This window comes from Puma concolor, chromosome B3 (assembly GCF_028749965.1).
Source record: "Puma concolor isolate L17-30 chromosome B3, mPumCon1.1.hap2, whole genome shotgun sequence".
Classification (NCBI taxonomy): Eukaryota; Metazoa; Chordata; class Mammalia; order Carnivora; family Felidae; genus Puma; species Puma concolor.
In genome coordinates, this window is record NC_141672.1 from 100,086,885 (window position 1) to 100,107,546 (window position 20,662).

Below are 20,662 nucleotides of genomic sequence, written 5' to 3' on the forward strand. Positions count from 1 at the left end.
CTCATTCAGGGCCCTTGTTTCTTTATTGACCGTGTGTCTAGATGATCTATCCATTTCTGTAAGTGGGGTGTTAAAGTCCCCTGCAATTACCACATTCTTATCAATAAGGTTGCTTATGTTTATGAGTAATTGTTTTATATATTTGGGCGCTCGGGTATTCGGCGCATAGACATTTATAATTGTTAGCTCTTCCTGATGGATAGACCCTGTCACTATTATATAATGTCCTTTTTCATCTCTTGTTACAGCCTTTAATTTAAAGTCTAGTTTGTCTGATATAAGTATGGCTACTCCAGCTTTCTTTTGGCTTCCAGTAGCATGATAAATAGATCTCCATCCCCTCACTCTCAATCTAAAGGTGTCCTCAGGTCTAAAATGAGTCTCTTGTAGACAGCAAATAGATGGGTCTTGTTTTTTTATCCATTCTGATACCCTATGTCTTTTGGTTGGCGCATTTAATCCATTTACATTCAGTGTTATTATAGAAAGGTATGGGTTTAGAGTCATTGTGATGTCTGTATGTTTTATGCTTGTAGTGATGTCTCTGGTACTTTGTCTCACAGGGTCCCCCTTAGGATCTCTTGTAGGGCTGGTTTAGTGGTGACAAATTCCTTCAGTTTTTGTTTGTTTGGGAAGACCTTTATCTCTCCTTCTATTCTAAATGACAGACTTGCTGGATAAAGGATTCTCGGCTGCATATTTTTTCTGTCTAGCACACTGAAAATCTCGTGCCAATTCTTTCTGGCCTGCCAAGTTTCAAAAGAGAGATCAGTCACGAGTCTTATAGGTCTCCCTTTATATGTGAGGGCACGTTTACCCCTTGCTGCTTTCAGAATTTTCTCTTTATCCTTGTATTTTGCCAGTTTCACTATGATATGTCGTGCAGAAGATCGATTCAAGTTACGTCTGAAGGGAGTTCTCTGTGCCTCTTGGATTTCAATGCCTTTTTCCTTCCCCAGTTCAGGGAAGTTCTCAGCTATTATTTCTTCAAGTACCCCTTCAGCACCTTTCCCTCTCTCTTCCTCCTCTGGGATACCAATGATGCGTATATTATTTCTTTTTAGTGTATCACTTAGTTCTCTAATTTTCCCCTCATACTCCTGGATTTTTTTATCTCTCTTTTTCTCAGCTTCCTCTTTTTCCATAACTTTATCTTATAGTTCACCTATTCTCTCCTCTGCCTCTTCAATCCGAGCCGTGGTGGTTTCCATTTTGTTATGCATTTCGTTTAAAGCGTTTTTCAGCTCCTCGTGACTGTTCCTTAGTCCCTTGATCTCTGTAGCAAGAGATTCTCTGCTGTCCGCTATACTGTTTTCAAGCCCAGCGATTAATTTTATGACTATTATTCTAAATTCACTTTCTGTTATATTATTTAAATCCTTTTTGATCAGCTCATTAGCTGTTGTTATTTCCTGGAGATTCTTCTGAGGGGAATTCTTCCGCTTGGTCATTTTGGATAGTCCCTGGTGTGGTGAGGACCTGCAGGGCACTTCCCCTGTGCTGTGGTGTATAACTGGAGTTGGTGGGCGGAGCCGCAGTCAGACCTGATGTCTGTCCCCAGCCCACCGCTGTGTCCACAGTCAGACTGGTGCGTGCCTTCTCTTCCCCTCTCCTATGGGCGGGATTCACTGTGGGGTGGGGTGGCCTGTCTGGGCTACTTGCACACTGCCAGGTTTGTGGTGCTGGGGATCTGGCGTCTTAGCTGGGGTGGGTAGGCAAGGTGCACAGGGGCAGGAGGGGCAGGCTTAGCTTGCTTCTCCTTAGGTGATCCTCTTCAGGAGGGGCCCTGTGGCAGCAGGAGGGAGTCAGATCCGCTGCCGGAGGTTTGGCTCCGCAGAAGCGCAGAGTTGGGTGTTTGCACGGAGCGAGCAAGTTCCCTGGCAGGAACTGGTTCTCTTTGGGATTTTGGCTGGGGGATGGGCGGGGGAGATGGCGCTGGCGAGCGCCTTTGTTCCCCACCAAACTGAGCTCTGTCGTCCGGGGGCTCAGCAGCTCTCCTTCCCTTTGTCCTCCAGCCTTCCCGCTTTCTGAGCAGAGCTGTTAACTTATGACCTCCCAGACGCTAAGTCGCGCTTGCCGTCGGAACACAGTCCGTCAGGCCCCTCCGCTTTTTGCAAGCCAGACTCGGGGGCTCTGCTTGGCCGGCGAGCCGCCCCTCCGCCCCGGCTCCCTCCCGCCAGTCCGTGGAGCGCGCACCGCCTCGCCGCCCTTCCTACCCTCTTCCGTGGGCCTCTCGTCTGTGCTTAGCTCCGGCGACTCCGTTCTGGTAATCCTCTGGTGGTTTTCTGGGTTATTTAGGCAGGTGTAGGTGGAATCTAAGTGATCAGCAGGACGCGCGGTAAGCCCAGCGTCCTCCTACGCCGCCATCTTCCCTCTCGACTTTTTTTATCATTTTTAAAATTCCAGAATAATTAACATACACTGTTATATTAGTTTCAGGCATACAATATAGTGATTCAACAATTCTACACATTATTCAGTGCTCATCACAATAAGGGTACTCTTAATTCCCTTCACCTATTTCAGCCATTCCCTCCCCTCTGGCAAACACCAGTTCTCTATATTTAAGAGACTTTTTTTTTTTTTTGTCTCTTTTCCCTTTGTTCATTTGTTTTGTTTCTTAAATTCTACATAGGAATGAATTCATGTGGTATTTGTCTTTCTTATACTGACTTATTTCACTTAGCATTATACCCTCTAGATCCATCCATGTTGTTGCAAATGGCAGAATTTCATTTATTTTATGGGTAACATTCCATTGTAGATACATACCATACCTTCTTTATCCATTCATCTATCAGTGCATACTTGGGTTGCTCCACATTCCAGTTAATGTAAATAATGCTGCAATAAACATAGGGGTACATATATCCTTTCAAATTCTTATTTTCATTTTCTTTGGGTAAATAGTAGCAGAATTACTGGGTCATATGGTAATTGTTTTTCATTTTTCAAGTAACCTCCACCCATTTTCCACAGTGGCTGCACCAGTTTGAATTCCCACCAACAGTGCCCAAGGGTTCCTTTTTCTCCATGCCTTGTTACTTCTTGTCTCTGATACTATCCATTCTGACAAGTGTAAGGTGATATCTCATTGTGATTTTGATTTGCATTTCCCTGACAATGAGTGATGTTAAGCATCTTTTCGTGTGTCTTTGGAGTAATGTCTGTTCATATCTTCCGCCTATTTTTAATCAGATTGGTTTTCCCTGACAATGAGTGATGTTAAGCATCTTTTCGTGTGTCTTTGGAGTAATGTCTGTTCATATCTTCCGCCTATTTTTAATCAGATTGGTTTTTGGTTTTGTTTTGTTTTTTTTTGTGTTGTGTAAGTTCTTTATATACTTTGGGTATTAACCCCTTATTGAATATATTATTTGCAAATATCTTCTCCAATTTGGTGTCTTTTTGTTTTGTTGATTGTTTCCTTTGCTATTCAAAGCTTTTTATTTTCATGTAGTCCCAATAGTTTATTTTTGCTTTTGCTTCCTTTGCCTTAGGAAACATATCTAGAAAAATGTCAGAGAAATTACTGCCTGTGCTCTCTTCTAGGACTTTAGGTGTCATATTTAGGTTTTTAGTCCATTTTGAGTTTATTATTGTCTATGGTGTAAGAAAATGGTCCAGTTTTCCCAAAACCATTTGTTAAACACTCTTTCTTTTTCCCACTGCATATTCTTGCCTCCCTGGCGTAGCTTTATTAACCATGTAAGTGTGTGTTTATTTCTAGGCTTTCTATTCTGTTCCATTGATCTATATGTCTGTTTTGGTGCCAGTACCATACTGTTTTGATTAATACAACTTTGTAGTATATCTTGAAACCTGGGATTGTGATACCTCCAGTTATGTTCTTCTTTTCCAGATTACTTTGGCTCTTCAGGATCTTTTGTGGTTCCATAAAAATTTTAGGATTTTTTATTCTAGTTCTGTGAAAAATGCTCTTGGTATTTGATTGGGATTGCATTAAATCTGTAGATTGCTTTGGGTAGAATGGACATTCTAACAATATTTGTTCTTCCAATCCATGAGCATAGAATATCTTTCCATTTGTGTCATCTTCAATTTCTTTCATCAGTGTTTTATAGTTTTCAGAGTACAAGTCTTTCCCCTCTTTGGTTAGGTTTATCCCTAGGTTTTATTATTTTTGGTGCAATTGTACATGGGATTTTCTTAATTTCTCTTTCTGCTACTTCATTATTAGTGTACAGAAATGCAACAGGTTTCTGTATATTGATTTTGTATCCTGCAGCTTTCCTGATTCATTTCTCAGTTCTGAAGATTTTTGGTGGAGTCTTTAGGGTTTTCTATATATATAGTATCATGTCATCTACAAGTAGTGAAAGTTTTACCTCTCCTTACCAATTCCAATGCCTTTCATTTCTTTTTCTTGTCTAATTGCTGTGGCTAAAACTTCCAGTACTATGTTCAATGAAAATGTTGAGAGTGGAAATCCTGTCTTGTTCCTGCCCTTGGGGGAAAAGCTCTGTTTTTCCTCATTGAGGATGATGTTAGCAGTGAGTTTTTCATAGACAGCCTTTATTATGTGGATGTCTATTCCCTCTAATCCTACTTTGTTGAGGGTTTTTATTATGAATGGATATTGTACCTTGTCAAATGTTTTTCTGCATCTATTAAAATAATATTTTTTGGGGCGCCTGGGTGGCGCAGTCAGTTAAGCGTCCGACTTCAGCTCAGGTCACGATCTCGTGGTCCGTGAGTTTGAGCCCCGCGTCAGGCTCTGGGCTGATGGCTCAGAGCCTGGAGCCTGTTTCTGATTCTGTGTCTCCCTCTCTCTCTGCCCCTCCCCCGTTCATACTCTGTCTCTGTCTCAAAAATAAATAAACGTTAAAAAAAAATTTAAAATAATATTTTTTTATCCTTTGTCTTATTTTTTAATGTTTATTTATTTTGAGAGAGTGTGCACACACATGAGCAGGAGAGGGTCAGGGAGAGAGAGAGAGAGAGAGAGAGAGAGAGGGAATTCCATGCAGGCTCCCCACTCAGCATGGAGCCTGATATGGGGCTTGATCTCACAACCATGAGATCATGACCTGAGCCCAGATCAAGAGTCTTAAGCTTAACTGACTGAGCCACCCAGGCAACCCTATCCTTTTTCTTATTGATGTCATGTATCAAGTTGATTGATTTGTGAACATTCAGCCACCCTTATATCCCAAGAATAAATCCCACCTGATTGTGGTGAATGATTTTTTTTAATGTATTGTTGGATTTGGTTTGCTAATAATTTGTTGAGGATATATGTATCTATGTTCATCAGAGATATTGGCCTATAGTTCTCTCTTTTTTTTGTAGTGACTCTATCTGGTTTTGGTGTCAGGGTAATGCTGGCCTCATAGAAAGCTTTCCTTCCTCTTCCATTTTTTGGAATAATTTGAAAAGAATAGGTATTAACCCTTCTTTAAATGTTTGGTAGAATTCACTTGTGAAGCCACAAGTGACTCCATTTTGGACCTGTTTCTTTTAACATGTTTACCAAGCAATTTTATGATGTGATTTACTATATACATCTGTTTATAAGGAAAGGTGAATTGTCATATAACCTATCATCCCCATGCAGATGCTCAATTTCTAATTATGAATTAATAAGTAGGCAGTCTGTTTTGCTGGGTTAATAATTAATAAGTAGGCAGTCTGTTTTTCCCAGGCAGTCTCCTGAGCTGGGTTAATGTGAATCTGATACTCAGAGATGGGTCAGCTATTGATAGGTGTTTGAGAGTGAGACTGAGCCAGATCAGATCAATACGATAATGAAATACTCCTGTATTCAGTCTTTTTGGGAGATCACCTACTAACCCTTTCCCCAGATGGTATGTGCAAAAATCCTTTGTCCTTATTTGCCACATGGATGAGTTCACTGGAAAGTACCTGGCTTGCTGGTGACAAGTGGTCTCTCCTTCACCAAACTCTAAACAGGTTCCTTTAGCCACTTTCCAACTGGGCCTCATCCTTGGGCCTTGTCAAGTTCAGCTGTTAGCAAGAATAATGCTAAGTTGGGTTAGCCAGAATCCCCACCATTAATTTCAATCACTCTCAATATTTGACCAAATTCCTCATCCCTCATCATCCCCAGGTAATGCCCAATCAACCTGGCCTGCCTTCAGCAAGAATCCTGTTAGATTAACATAGCCAGAATCTCCCTACCCCTGATGTTTCCTCTTAGTGATTTTCTATCCACTGACAACTCCAACCCCCACGCCCAACTTGTTCCTTAGCTATTAATCACCACTTGTCCATTGCCCATGCTATGTTATGAAAAGACCCCAATTCTACACGGAGATCTCTTTTCTTATCCTGTAATAGTTCCCAAGTGAAATCTGTTTTTACTGCTCTAACTACTTTCCAGCTCTGGTTTTCTTTGACTCTGGAAAACTGGGCAGGATATGTTTATACAAACATATGTGTTTACTTTCTACTTAACTATGAGATAGCACCTATCTATTAGGAATAATATTTTCACTTCTGTCAGTAAAGAGCTAAAATGCATTAAAAAAAATTATACCAAACCTGGTCTGGGACAAACCACTTTTGCTTAATGTAATTCACAAACCTCTTTCTGGGAAGAAAGAGATGAACTTTCCTCATAAAATGCTTAAGCACTTTAATGACATAAAAACAGGTTTAACCAAACTAGTTACCCATCCACCCTGACTCTCAAGTGACTATCAAAGGGCAAGTGAGTGGTATATTAAAATATTTTTTAATTTTAATTTTTATTTTTTTTTCAACGTTTATTTATTTTTGGGACAGAGAGAGACAGAGCATGAACGGGGGAGGGGCAGAGAGAGAGGGAAACACAGAATCGGAAACAGGCTCCAGGCTCTGAGCCATCAGCCCAGAGCCTGACGCGGGGCTCGAACTCACGGACCGCGAGATCGTGACCTGGCTGAAGTCGGACGCTTAACCAACTGCGCCACCCAGACGCCCCAAATATTTTTTTAATTAAGTCTAACAATAACTATTTTCTATTCCTGTAAAGCATCCACTGCAAAAATGGGCTAAGTCTGATCTTTCCTTTGTAATCAATATTTTGATATAGTTTTGATATTTCTTCATAGCCAAATTTGTCAAAAAATCATCTTTAATTAACATGTATACTATGTATTTATGTGTATGGTAATCACATAGTAGTGGGAGATTAAAGATCCCTTCAGATGATTAAAGATCCCTTCAGTTTACATTTCTGTAACAGCCACATTTAGTTTGTTATCCATTTGGTATCTTGAAATTAATTTCAATTAAATAATTGACATTATGAAAAAAATCAAAGGACTACTATTAGAATTTTTTTATCTTTTATTCACAGGCCTTAATTAGCACTATTATTTGGGAGGTATGTTTTTATCATAAAAGAGATGGGAATGTTGTATCAATATTTCAACTCTGTCACTACTTCAATCTAAGACAAAAGTCCCTTGTAAACCATAGGAGATTGCTCAAAAGAGGTCAAGTATTTCGTAAATACAAATTCTACTGTTGCATTTAAACCAAGACTTTACTTAGAGGATAGGGTAAAAAATATTCACACATAACTAGTTAAGACTATCTCTTCTTCTATTCCTCCAAGGATAGATCTTTTGCCCTTAGGGCAGCTATTGGGCCCAGTCTTTTCGAGAGGGCAGGGGGAGAGGGGGAGAGGATGGTAATAGGAAGAGCCTGAAGCAGCACTAGGTTGGTTAAATATTTTGAACATCAAACCGGTATTTGACACACATGAAGACCCATCTTCATTTTGGTAACACTTATTTTTTAAAAATAAATTGACAAACCAGTGTTGATTATAAGCAAAAGCAATCCTTATTAGAAGCAAGTCTTATTAGAAGGTCTAATAACTGGACAAGGCTGCTATGTAAGTTATCAAAAGTTGCTTTATGAAAGTCTCAAGGTTGCTGAACTAACCTTATCTGTTCCCATTCAAAAAAAATATTGAGTTAAAAAAAAAAAAAAGAATGAAGCTGTCTTATGGTCCATTTGAATGATATCAGATGACCAAATGCTATAAAAACTTACTCCTAAAAAATTGTTTGATTTTTCTAAAAATCCTCTAAATATAAACAGACAATTGTGATAACTACTATGTGCAAAAGGGAAGCTATACTGTTTTTGCTTAATGCTTGCATCATCACAGTGATACAACAAAAGTGGTGGTGCAATCAAATGCCAGTATCATACAAAATATTCTGTGTTAACATTTAACCCTTGCCCTCCTTTCTTCTTTTTCCTATTGTACTTGAAGGTACTAGAAAACTTACCTTCATCAGATAGTATGAAATATGATCAAGGCTTTGGGGAACACTGCCTGTACCTGAAGTTGAAAACAAGGTTTCCCAAACAGCTGTTTTGCTAGATTGAACTGGTCTAACCCCCCACACAGGTGGTGGAGAAGTATGAAAGGGAAAAAAAAGGTTCTGTGCATTGAAAATTAAGTGAACATCAGTATTGATTATACCAAGGTCAATCATTCAGACAACTAAGTAGTATATATAATTAAAAAAAATATTTTTAAGGTGGTCTTTTATTTTCAAATTTTACCTTGTCAAAAATGAATCCATGTCTTAATACTCATCACACCGACAAATATTTGGTTAGTTTTAAGGGTAAGTTGAATTCAGTAACAACAACAACAATATATATATACATATATACATATGTATGTATATGTAGGTACATATATATGTATATGTATATATAATTAATCTGTGTATTGAAGAAGAATTAAATCATTCTTGTTTTGATTTACTTATTCAGAAACCATTCAAGTCACACATTTAATTTTCCATAGATTTGTAATATATAAATCTATAGATTTTGCCCTCTACAGAACTAGAGAACTAAAGAGAAAGTGATTCTGCACAATCAGCCATATTTACAAATATTCCTAATGTCTCCAGTTATTTTTTTTAAAAACTTCAAACAATATCTAGTACAATACCTAGTTCCTTCAGCAGTCATTAAGATTTTAGTTCTGTTCCTTGAATTATATTCCGAATCTTCTCAGCATCATTTTGCACAATTTCATTGGACGGGTCAATCTTAAGTGCAGCTTCATAATCCTGTAAGCCTATATTTATATAGCAGTGATAGTCAATAAAATCAGTATTTTATACATACTTCTGTTATCTAGACAATTTTTTTTTTTTACTAAAAATAACCAATAAGAACATGGTTCAGGACAAGTACCAGGCTTTCAATTAGATTCTCATTTTCATATATGCATCTGTATGTAGTATTTCTAAAATACTGCAGAAATTTTTCAGTAATTTCAGAAGTAATTATACTCACTTCACTCAGGATTTTGTAAGAAGCAGTTTTTTTAGGGTTTTTAAAAATTCATTTAAGTAATCTCAACACCCAATGTGGGGCCAAGATCAAGAGTCACATGCTCTTCCAACTGAGCAAGCCAGGCACCTCAGAAACAGTTATTTTAAATTCAAGTACAAATAAGCTAACAGCTTAAACTCATTAAAGCATGAACAGACTCATTTTTGAAAAATGCCATCTTATTTAGAAATTCTAGATTAGGAGAGCCTGGGTGGCTCAGTCGGTAAAATGTCCAATTTCAGCTCAAGTTTTGTAGTTTGTGAGTTTGAGGCCTGCGTTGGGCTCTGTGCTGAAAGCTCAGAGCCTCGAGCCTGTTTCAGATTCTGTGTCTCCCTCTCTTTCTGCACCTCCCCTGCTCCTGCTCAGTGTGTTTCTCTCTCAAAAATAAATAAACATTAAAAAAAATTTTTTTGATTCTAGATTAAAAAAATAATTTTGGTAGACTCAATCCATACTTTATATAATCCATAGATTATTGTTTATGTTTTTTTCTATAGCTATCATACCTACAGAATTCTTTTGAGGAAATTTGGCTTAAAAGGAAAGCATTGTGGGCTGGTTGTTACATATATACACAAATGAGTCTAAATCTTCACCAAAATAAGCAGTGGGAAAATTTCTTTGAGAATAAGGAAACTTGAGTTCTAAGTGCTACTGATTTGCCATGCCACTTGAGGTATAGCACTTAACTTCTCCAAGCCTCCATTTTCTCATCTTTAAAATGAAGAGTACTTTTAGCTCAGAAAGTCTATAGTGCTATCATTTCTAAAGAATGCTTTAAAATCTTTCATTCCTGCATTCATAATTTTTATCTTCACAAAGCTGGATGAGACACTTAAAAAACAAAAACAGGGCATATAAATCTCATATGGGTGCTTTGGTTGGAAAAAACTCTGGGGTACCTGGGTGGTTCAGTCAGTTGGACATAGGACTCTTGATTTCACCTTAAGTCATGAGATCGAGCCCTGCATCAGGCTCTGCAATGCACGTGGAGCTGCTTAGAATTCTCTCTTGTGCACACATGTGAGCTCTCTCTCAATAAATTTAAAAAAATTTTTTAAATTTAAAAAATGAAAAAATTAGAAATCTAAAAATGTCAGAAACAAATTTAAAAACAAAGTCAGAAATAATAAAACCATATAGACTAGCCCCTTCCCTGGCAAGGCATCATCAAGGAGTATACCTTTAGGCCTTGAATAAAGGAAAGCTGAATGGTCCTCTGGGTACAGAAGTATGGGAAGAAGAACATTAACGGTAAGACACTGACTACTAAAAATTTTTGCCTTTGGAGCAAAATGAGTAACTGCAAACCAGTCCCCAAACACATTAAAAACGAAAAACAATAAAAAATCAGTGTTATGGCTTCTATCCACCAGGCTGAATTACAAACCTTAGCACAGTCCCACAAATATAAGCAATGATCATATATGGTAGTACATCAGTTATTTCTGAGCTTGTGTGTGTGTGTGTGTGTGTGTGTGTGTGTGTGTGTGTGTGACCAAAGCAGTTCATTTTAAATTTCCATCATATCTTAACTGACACATTTAAAAAAAAAATTTTTTTTTAAACGTTTTTTTATTTTTGAGACAGGGAGAGACAGAGCATGAACAGGGGAGGGTCAGAGAGAGGGAGATACATAATCTGAAACAGGCTCCAGGCTCTGAGCTGTCAGCACAGAGCCCGACGCAGGGCTCGAACTCACGGAACCAACTGAGCCACCCAGGCACCCCTTAACTGACTCATTTATAACCTTTATCACACATCTTTCTATATAAAAGTTGTCTGATGCTACAGCATTTTCTGAGACCTAAACCGGTTGTTCACTCCCTTCTACAACAATAAATTTTTTAAGTATTTCAAAATCATTTTTGTCAGATAAATTGCAAAGAATACATTAAATACTAAAAATATAAGACAGTGGAGTCCTAAAAAGTTATGATCTTAAATAATCCCATTGATACTTTTTTCAGAGTATAATTTGTAACTTAAAACATTTCTATCAATTTCTTACCTTCTACATACAATTCTAGTTGACAGAATGCTGTTCCACGTCGTATATGTGCCTTCATTCTTCCATTAGCATTGTCTGCAACAGGTGGTGTCAGTAATTCTAGTGCCTTACAGGATAAAATGAGGGAAAGAATTTCCTAATTTAAACTTGAGCAAAAACATGGTAAAAATATTAACTTTGAAACAAGCCTCATGTCTTCACCCACCAAAACTTTGGGCTTAAGTGATATAGAAATGTATCAAATACTTATATTTGGGTTGAACAATTTAAAGAATTGTTCAATTGTTCCTATACAAGATTCATACCCTCTCTCCCAAAGTCATCTCTGGTTTATCATTTGAAACCTCTACATTTTTACCTTTATTAACAGGAATGATTAAAGAGTATTGGAGATCTTTTATAAAAATTCAAATTGGGCATTTCAGTTCATTCAATCATTCAATAAATATTTGTGGCGAGAACTGTGCTAATAAAAGGAAAACTGGATCCTAAGAATATTGCCAGATCTTTTAGTAGCTTAATAAGATCAAAGTATGAGGATCTGGTTATTTCTTCCATATTTTCAATCTCAAGGGGCAACCTAAGAGATTTTGCATGTGATTTTCCCTGTAGACAGGTTACTTGGATATGGAAAAAAAGAGAAAAAAACTAGTTTATTAGTAATGACATGATATTAGTAATGAAATTAGGATATACTAAGTTACTCTGAAAATCGGGAAATTACTAGGGAGCTATCCTACCGTGCAAGTGGTAGTGATAACAAGGGAATACCAAGTTTTCTTCCTTCAACCTTGCAATAAGTCTGCAAACTTTAATAAGAAAAAGGGTAAGCACAACTGACAAACATTTACTAATTTCCTTGTGAATTTCAAAGGATACATCAAGGAAATATAGGAGCAATTGATAGGGGATTTCTAATGAAACTTGAAATCTCAAAAAAAAAAAAAAACAGTTTCTTATCTATTCAAACACAGAAAAATCTTTTTTTCAGTTTAAAAAAAAAAAAAAAAAAGCCCAACAAGATGACTCTTATAATCCTTGCATCTCAACTACATAAATTTAAAAGAAAACACATGAAGGGTATCATTTAAACCAATAAATAAGGATAACAATTTTAAAGCAACATACACACACACACACACACACACACACACATACCTTAGAAGAATCTTCAATGGCCTTGTGTAAGTTTTTTAGTTTTAGGTGGCAAGCAGCCCGATTCAAATACAATAGTGGAATCTTGTTATTTAGTCTTATGGCTAAGTTATATGCATTAATAGCTGCCAAATAGTTTTCTGTTGCAAACAATTTGCTAATGAGACAAAAAAAAAAAAAAAGGAAAACAATATAACATTGAAATAGGAACACAGAAATACTATCTAGTAACATCTGGCAGAGGAGATGGTTTACCTCCTTTTCTATTCCCTATACAATGGTTTGTAGGCTACACTGCCCCCTACTTTCCTCCACATGTATCAACCTATATTCTGAATGGGACTGACCTCACCCCCACCTCCAAAGGTAGCTATGGTAGTTTAAGCCCTAAGCATATTTCTATCCTCTTGGCTACAATGACTGACTTGGGGATAAGCTTGTGACCTAAACTGGTCTATTCAGAATGAAGCCTGTGACTTTGTTTCCAATGTTGGAGAATGAAAAGTTGGGAAAACTCCTCTTGCTGGATACAAATGAAGAAAGCATATAGCCGTAACTGTGGTGACCATTTTTAACACGATGGAAAGAGCCAGCACTAGAATGAAGCTGATATCAGAGAATTATGAAAAGAATAAAAAGGCAGACAGAAGCAGAGTCCTTAGTGATACAATTAAGCTGCTGCATCAAGCTTTACCTGAAATATAACATACCTTTAGCTTTTTAGTTACATAGCCAATAAATTCCTTTTAACAGAGTTTAAAATTGTTTTAAAAATTTTTTTTTATTACTTGCAAACAAAAGCATCTAATAGACAGTTTAAATCTTCCAAAATTCTCTTCAAACAGATGTACATAATTAAGGGTTTTATTTAAAATGTAAAGTGGTTTTTATTTTTCATGTACAATTCCTAGAATTTTGGAAAATGCACAAACAAGGGAAAAAATAAAATACTAAATATAAAACTGCTATATAAAGAACACTTTGTATTTATTTCCAGTTGGCTGTACTGCATACTGTACCGTTCTAGAACTTGATGACATCAAAGTAAAAGCACCCAGTAAACCATTAGTAAAAGGTAAAACAACACTACTGTGACATCTAACGTAATCCTGATTCAAGTTTAAAATAACTTGCACAAACTAGAAAAGCTAATTCTCTGGTAAAAGTTTATGTTTCTGAAATGCCTCATATCAGCTAGGATGTTTCGGAATGCAAGTAACAGGATCCCAACTCAAACTGGCTTAAACAAGGAAGTAAATGATCTCACATTTAAAAAGTCCAGAGAGGGAAGCCAGGGTGGCTCAATCAGTTAAGCCTTAGACTTTTGATTTCAGCTCAGGGCATAATCTCACGGTTTGTGAATTCGAGCCCCACGTAGTGCTCTGTGCTCACACGGCAGAGCCTGCTTGGGATTCGTTCTCTTCCCCATTTCTCTCCCCACTTCCCTGCTTGTTCTCTATCACAATAAATAAGTTTAAAAAATTAAAAAGAAAACAAACAAAAAAACAAAACAGAAAAACAACTCCAGAGGGAAAGGCTCCATGCCCAATGAAATCAGCAACTTGAACATATTATCAAGGCCTAAGGTTCCTTACACTTCTCCATTAGACTATACTCACAAGCTACTTCATCCTAGGGCTGGTTTTTCTCATATATAAGACGACTGCATAGCTTAAGGTGCCACATTCAAAGCACGATATTCATTAGAATAAAATGGGATGGTATCTTCTGGTATATGCTCCTTGAGAGCAAAAAAAACTTTTCCAGAAATCTCCTGGTTCACCTCCTTTCCCATCTCATTAACCAAAAGTACCCACCTGAAAAAAATATTAAGCCTTGGGGTACCTGGGTGGCTCAGTTGGTTAAGTGTCTGACTCTTGGTTTCTGCTTAGGTCACCATGATCTCACAGTTCCATATCAAGTCCTGTATCAGTTCCACATTGAAAGGGATCCTGCTTGGGATTCTCTCTCTTCTCTCTTCCTTTCCCTCCCCCACCTCAAGCTCTTTCTCAAAATAAACTTTAAAAAATATATATATTTTGTCTTTTTTTTTCAACGTTTATTTATTTTTGGGACAGAGAGAGACAGAGCATGAACGGGGGAGGAGCAGAGAGAGAGGGAGACACAGAATCAGAAACAGGCTCCAGGCTCCCAGCCATCAGCCCAGAGCCTGACGCGGGGCTCGAACTCACGGACCGCGAGATCGTGACCTGGCTGAAGTCGGACGCTTAACCGACTGCGCCACCCAGGCGCCCCTATATTTTGTCTTAATAAAACCACCAGTCACTCCCTCTCTTCCTCAATCTATCTCCCCATCTGTCTCTCTCTCTCCCCACTTTTACACCTCAGTACTACATATTGCTGTTTGGGAGCATTTAAGAAAATTCAACAATATGATAATCTTTTCATATTAAGAAAATTGGAGATACACTATTTTTAAAGATTTTTTTTTTTTAAGCAAAGTATTCTCTAATTTCTGCCAGGATTTCTGAAACCAGTCTCCTCCTAATGATGGACATTTAGGGTTTTTGTTTCCTAATACTCTGCTTTTATAAACATTATAATAAAACATAGATCTAAAAACAAAACAACAACACAAGCAAATAAACCCACCAGCAGTGCAGTGAAAACCCTGATTTGTTGAAGTCAATCAGAATTTATCTCAGGACTTGGTCACATGGGTAATACAGTCTACACTCCTAACCAAAATAAGGTCTCAGCCAATAAGAATAAAGAGAGGGCATACATTTTGGCTGGATAACCTATAGTGTCTACTACAAGCTCCCCCTCCCCTTTTTAATTATGGCACAATATACATAACATAAAATGTACCATTTTTAACCATTTTTAAATGTATAGTTTAGTGGCATTAAGTACATTCACATTGTTGTGCAATCATCATCAACGTCCAACTCTAGAAGTTTTTCATCTTCCAAAACTGAAACTCTGTACTCATTAAACATTAACACCCCATTACCTCCTACCTTCGACGACCACCATTCTATTTTCTGTCCTATGAATTTGACTGCTGTAGGTACCTCATATAAGTGCAATTATACAGTCTTTTTCCTTTTGTAACTGACTTGTTTTAATTAGCGTAATGTCTTCAAGGTTCATCCATGTTGTAACGTATAACAAGAGTTTCTTCCCTTTAAGGCTATTGAGAATACACCATTCACAAAAATAAACTCAAAATGGATAAAGGACCTGAATGTGAGACAGGAAACCATCAAAACCCTAGAGGAGAAAGCAGGAAAAAAACCTCTCTGACCTCAGCCACAGCTATTTCCTACTTGACACATCCCCAAAGGCAAGGGAATTAAAAGCAAAAATGAACTATTGGGACCTCATGAAGATAAAAAGCTTCTGCACTGCAAAGGAAACAATCAACAAAACTAAAAGGCAACCAACAGAATGGGAAACGATATTTGCAAATGACGTATCAGACAAAGGGCTAGTATCCAAAATCTATAAAGAGCTCACCAAACTCCACACCCGAAAAACAAATAATCCAGCGAAGAAATGGGCAGAAAACACAAATAGAACTTCTCTAAAGAAGACATCCAGATGTCCCACAGGCACATGAAAAGATGCTCAACGTTGCTCCTCATCAGGGAAATACAAATCAAAACCACACTCAGACACCACCTCATGCCAGTCAGAGTGGCTAAAATGAGCAAGTCAGGAGACTATGGATGCTGTGAGGATGTGGAGAAATGGGAAACCTCTTGCACTGTTGGTGGGAATGCAAACTGGTGCAACCGCTCTGGAAAACAGTGTGGAGTTTCCTCAAAAAATTAAAAATAGATCTACCCTATGACCCAGCAATAGCACTGCTAGGAATTTACCCAAGGGATACAGGAGTGCTGATGCATAGGGGCACTTGTATCCCAATGTTTATAGCAGCACTCTCAACAATAGCCAAATTATGGAAAGAGCCTAAATGTCCATCAACTGATGAATGGATAAAGAAGTTGTGGTTTATATATACAATGGAATACTACTTGACAATGAGAAAGAATGAGAAATATGGCCTTTTGTAGCAATGTGGATGGAACTGGAGAGTGTTATGCTAAGTGAAATAAGTCATGCAGAGAAAAAGAGATACCATATGGTTTCACTCTTTTGTGGATCCTGAGAAACTAAACAGAAGACCATGGGGGAGGGGAAGGAAAAAAAAAAGGTTAGAGAGGGAGGGAGGCAAAACATAAGAGACTAAAAAACTGAGAACAAACTGAGGCTTGAGGGGGGGTGGGAGGGAGAGGAGGGTTGGTGGGAGGGAGAGGAGGGTGGGTGATTGGCATTGAGGAGGGCACCTGTTGGGATGAGCACTGGGTGTTGTATGGAAACCAATTTGACAATAAATTTCATATTAAATAAAAAAGAATATTCTGTTGTATGGATATACCACATTTTGTTTACCAAAATATCCATCAATGGGCACTTGGTTTTCTTCTACCTTCTGGCTATTGTGAATAATGCTACTATGAACATGAGTGTACAAATATCTGTTTGTTTCCCTGCTTTCAATTCTTTTCTGTATATACCTTAAAGTGAAATTGCCGGATCATATGGTAATACTATTTTTAATTTTTTGAGGAGGCTCCATACTGTGTACAATTTATATTCCCACCAACAATGTTCCAGGTTTCTAATTTCTCCACATCCTCACAAACACTTGTTATTTTCTGGGTTATTTTGTTATTTTGATAATACCCAGTGTAATCTATGTAAATTAGTATCCCACTGTGACTCTGATTTGCATTTTCTAAATAATTAGTGACATTCAGCATCTTTTCATGCACTTTTGTCTTTGGAAATCCTCTTTGGAGAAAAGTCTATTCAAGTTCTTTGCCTAATATATATATATATAGATAGATAGATAGATAGATAGATAGATATAGATAGATAGATATAGATAGATATATAGATAGATATATAGATATAGATATATATGATAAATATATAAATATTTATATATTTATCATTTATGTATATATATTTATTTTCTTTGCCTACTTTTTAAAAGATTGTTTTGTTTTTAAACTGTTGAGTTGCAGAAGTCCTTTAAATATATTCTGGATATTAACCCTTTATCAGATACATGATTTGCAAATATTGTCTCCATTCCATGGGCTGTCTTTTCATTCTGTTAATGGTGCCCGTCATGTACAAGTTTTTAATTTTGATGCATTTCCACTTACTTGTCTTTTGTTGTCTGTGCTTTCGATGTCACATCCAAGAAATATTGCCAAATCCAATATCATAAAGTACTCTGTGTTTTAGTCTAAGAAATTCATTGTTTTAGCTCTTCTGTTTAGATCTTTTATCTCTTTTGAGTTAATTTTTGTATAAGGTGTTAGGTAAGGGCCCAACTTCATTCTTTTGCATATGAATTTCCAATTTTCCCACCACCATGTGTTAAAAAGACTGTCCTTTCTCCACTGAATAACTATTGAAAATCATTTGATCATAGAGGGGAGAGCTATTTCTGGACTATCTATTCCATTGGTCTGTATAACTACAAATCTTATATTAACCTATACATTTGAAGAACAATTCCATTTTTCATCTTTAACATAAGTTTATAGTTTTATAATATAAAAGTTCTTTCAGAAAATTTTTCCATGTTTGAAGGGAAGAAGAGTTTAAAATGAAAATTATTGGGGCACCTGGGTGGCGCAGTCGGTTGAGCGTCCGACTTCAGCCAGGTCACGATCTCGCGGTCCATGAGTTCGAGCCCCGCGTCGGGCTCTGGGCTGATGGCTCGGAGCCTGGAGCCTGTTTCGGATTCTATGTCTCCCTCTCTCTCTGCCCCTCCCCCATTCATGCTCTGTCTCTCTCTGTCCCAAAAATAAATAAAAAACGTTGAAAAAAAATTTTTTTTAAATGAAAATTATTTTTTAACTATTTTTAACATTTATTTTTGAGAGACAGAGAAAGAGCATGAGCAGGGGAGAGGAAGAGAGAGGGAGACACAGAATCTAAAGCAGGCTCCAGGCTCTGAGCTGTCAGCACAGAGCCTGATGTGGGGCTTGAAACCACAAACCCTGAGATCATGACCTGAGCTGAAGTCGGACGCTTAACTGACAGAACCACCCCAGCACCCCTACAATGAGTGTTATTAAAAGAACCATTGTAGGAGGCATAATAGCAAGAAATATAAAGTATTAAAATATTTTTAAAGTTTACATATACATATTAAAATATAAATCCAAATGAACATTACTTTTTTTTAACTTTAATGTCACTACAAAAATCCAAAAATCTGCCGTATGGCTTTCAGAATGATTTTGAACTTGGAAACAGCCAAATTTCAAAAGGAAAGGGAAAAAATTAAACCTGTATCAAAGGGCAGTAACCTTTGAGCAATTTAAGCAGAGAAGTTAATAACCATGAAGTCTTCATTGATGCTCGAAATAAGGCAATGCCAGTGAAAAGAATTATGCAAAAGTACTCATTAATTCAACACATACCGAGTGCTTATTATACTGAATGTATAGTGAGAATAAAAGAGACATGAACAATTGCAAACAATCCTGTCATTTTTATTTTTTTATTATTATTATTTTTAAAAAAATTTTTTAATGTTTTTATTTATTCTTGAGACAGAGAGAGACAGAGCATGAGCAGGGGAGAGGCGGAGAAAGAGAGGGAGACACAGAATCTGAAGCAGGTTCCAGGCTCCGAGCTGTCAGCACAGAGCCTGACGCGGGGCTCGAACTCATGGAGTGTGAGATCATGACCTGAGCTGAAGTCGGACGCTCAACCGACTGAGCCACCCAGATGCCCCAAATCCTGTCATTTTTAATGTTTATTTATTTTTGAGAGACAGAGAGACAGAGTGAGGGGGGAAGGGGCAGAGAGAGAAGGAGACAGAATTTGAAGCAGGTTCCAGGTTCTGGGCTGTCAGCACAGAGCCCAACATGGGGCTTGAACCCACGAAGTGTGAGATCATGACCTAAGCCAAAGTTGATGCTTAACCGACTGAGCCACCCAGAAGCTCCAACAATCCTGTCATTTTTATGATGACTGACGGGTATGCTTTTGTAAAGAAAGAAACATTCTGATTAGCAATAGCCAAAAGGGCCCAAGATTTTGTACAAGACTGGGAGAAGCAACCAGAGGCAGGAATGATAAGAAAGAAGTGATGTAGAGAGAAGCAAAGAAAAGGGCAGAAGAGAGCTAGGAGAAATCAGAAGTAGTGGGGCTTAGCAACAGCAATAGGGCCAGGGGCAACACATATTCCAACAGAAGACAGAACGGCTCTGTTTTGTGGGCAATAGGAACTGTAACAGCCACCTGCCCCTGAACAGACTTCAAAAATTGTTGTCTCTTTCAGCATCTTATCTTTCAGCATAGAAAACATTCTTGGGTATCTCTAGAGCTTCTAAAGCTGAGTATCAGTATGCCTTTGTGAAGGCACATCAACCACTACAATTTAGCACTCAGGATGGAAACAGGAAAAAGAAACTACATACTAAACAAAATGACAAGTTAGGCCATAACAGGTAGTGTATTGTGATAGAATCTTACGGGCTATAAAATGCATACAAACAAGCAAGTGAACAAAATGATAATTACATCAAAGAAGTCATCTTAGAATAAATATGGATTCTAAACTTCTATAAGTCAGGCAAAAGGTAGAAGTATAAGAAAACCATCTTATCTCCAGAAACATAGTTTTTAAAATGCAGAAGAGGGGTGCCTGGGTGCCTCAGTTGGTTAAGCATCCAACTTCAGCTTAGGTCATGATCTCAGTTTGTGGGTTCAAGCACCTATGTTGGGCTCTGTGCTGACAGCTCAGAGCCTGGAGCCTGCTTCAGATTCTGTCTCCCTCTTCCCAGCTCCCACTCTCTCTCTCTCTCTTTCAAAAATAAATAAACATTAAAAAAATTGTTTTAATAAATAAAACGCAGGAGAGCAAGGCATATTTGGCAGATCTGTCCTGAAAGTAGGCAGGTGCAAAGGACTGTTGGAAGATGACTCTTCACGGGAATTTTATGTTCGTGCATATCTTATGTCAGATGCACAGACGGCTTTTATTTGGGACAATCTTTTCAAAGATGTGCATATAGAACATAGCCTTGGAAAATATAGTGTCTCCCTCTGGGGCAAAGAGCAGATTTATCTGCTGTTCAGTATGAAAAAAAGATA

The 20,662-nt window shown here is 37.7% G+C and overlaps 1 protein-coding gene across 7 annotated transcripts in view; it reads right to left on the minus strand.

Moving 5' to 3' along the window:
• DNAAF4 (dynein axonemal assembly factor 4) overlaps positions 1-20,662 on the minus strand; it is a 76,987-nt gene that overhangs the window by 5,537 nt on the left and 50,788 nt on the right. For 2 of the 7 annotated variants that reach the window (XM_025919893.2, XM_086710746.1), the window contains exons 7-9: positions 12,509-12,662; positions 11,351-11,456; positions 7,297-9,079 (exon numbers count right to left, since the gene is read on the minus strand). In XM_025919893.2, coding sequence (XP_025775678.2) covers positions 8,970-9,079; positions 11,351-11,456; positions 12,509-12,662 — 370 coding nt within the window. In that variant the 3' untranslated portion in view covers positions 7,297-8,969. Of the gene's footprint in view, positions 1-2,772; positions 2,845-7,296; positions 9,080-11,350; positions 11,457-12,090; positions 12,153-12,500; positions 12,663-12,708; positions 13,962-20,662 lie in introns of those variants that run through there. The other 5 variants (XM_086710743.1, XM_086710742.1, XM_086710744.1 and 2 more) reach the window with 5 other exon arrangements.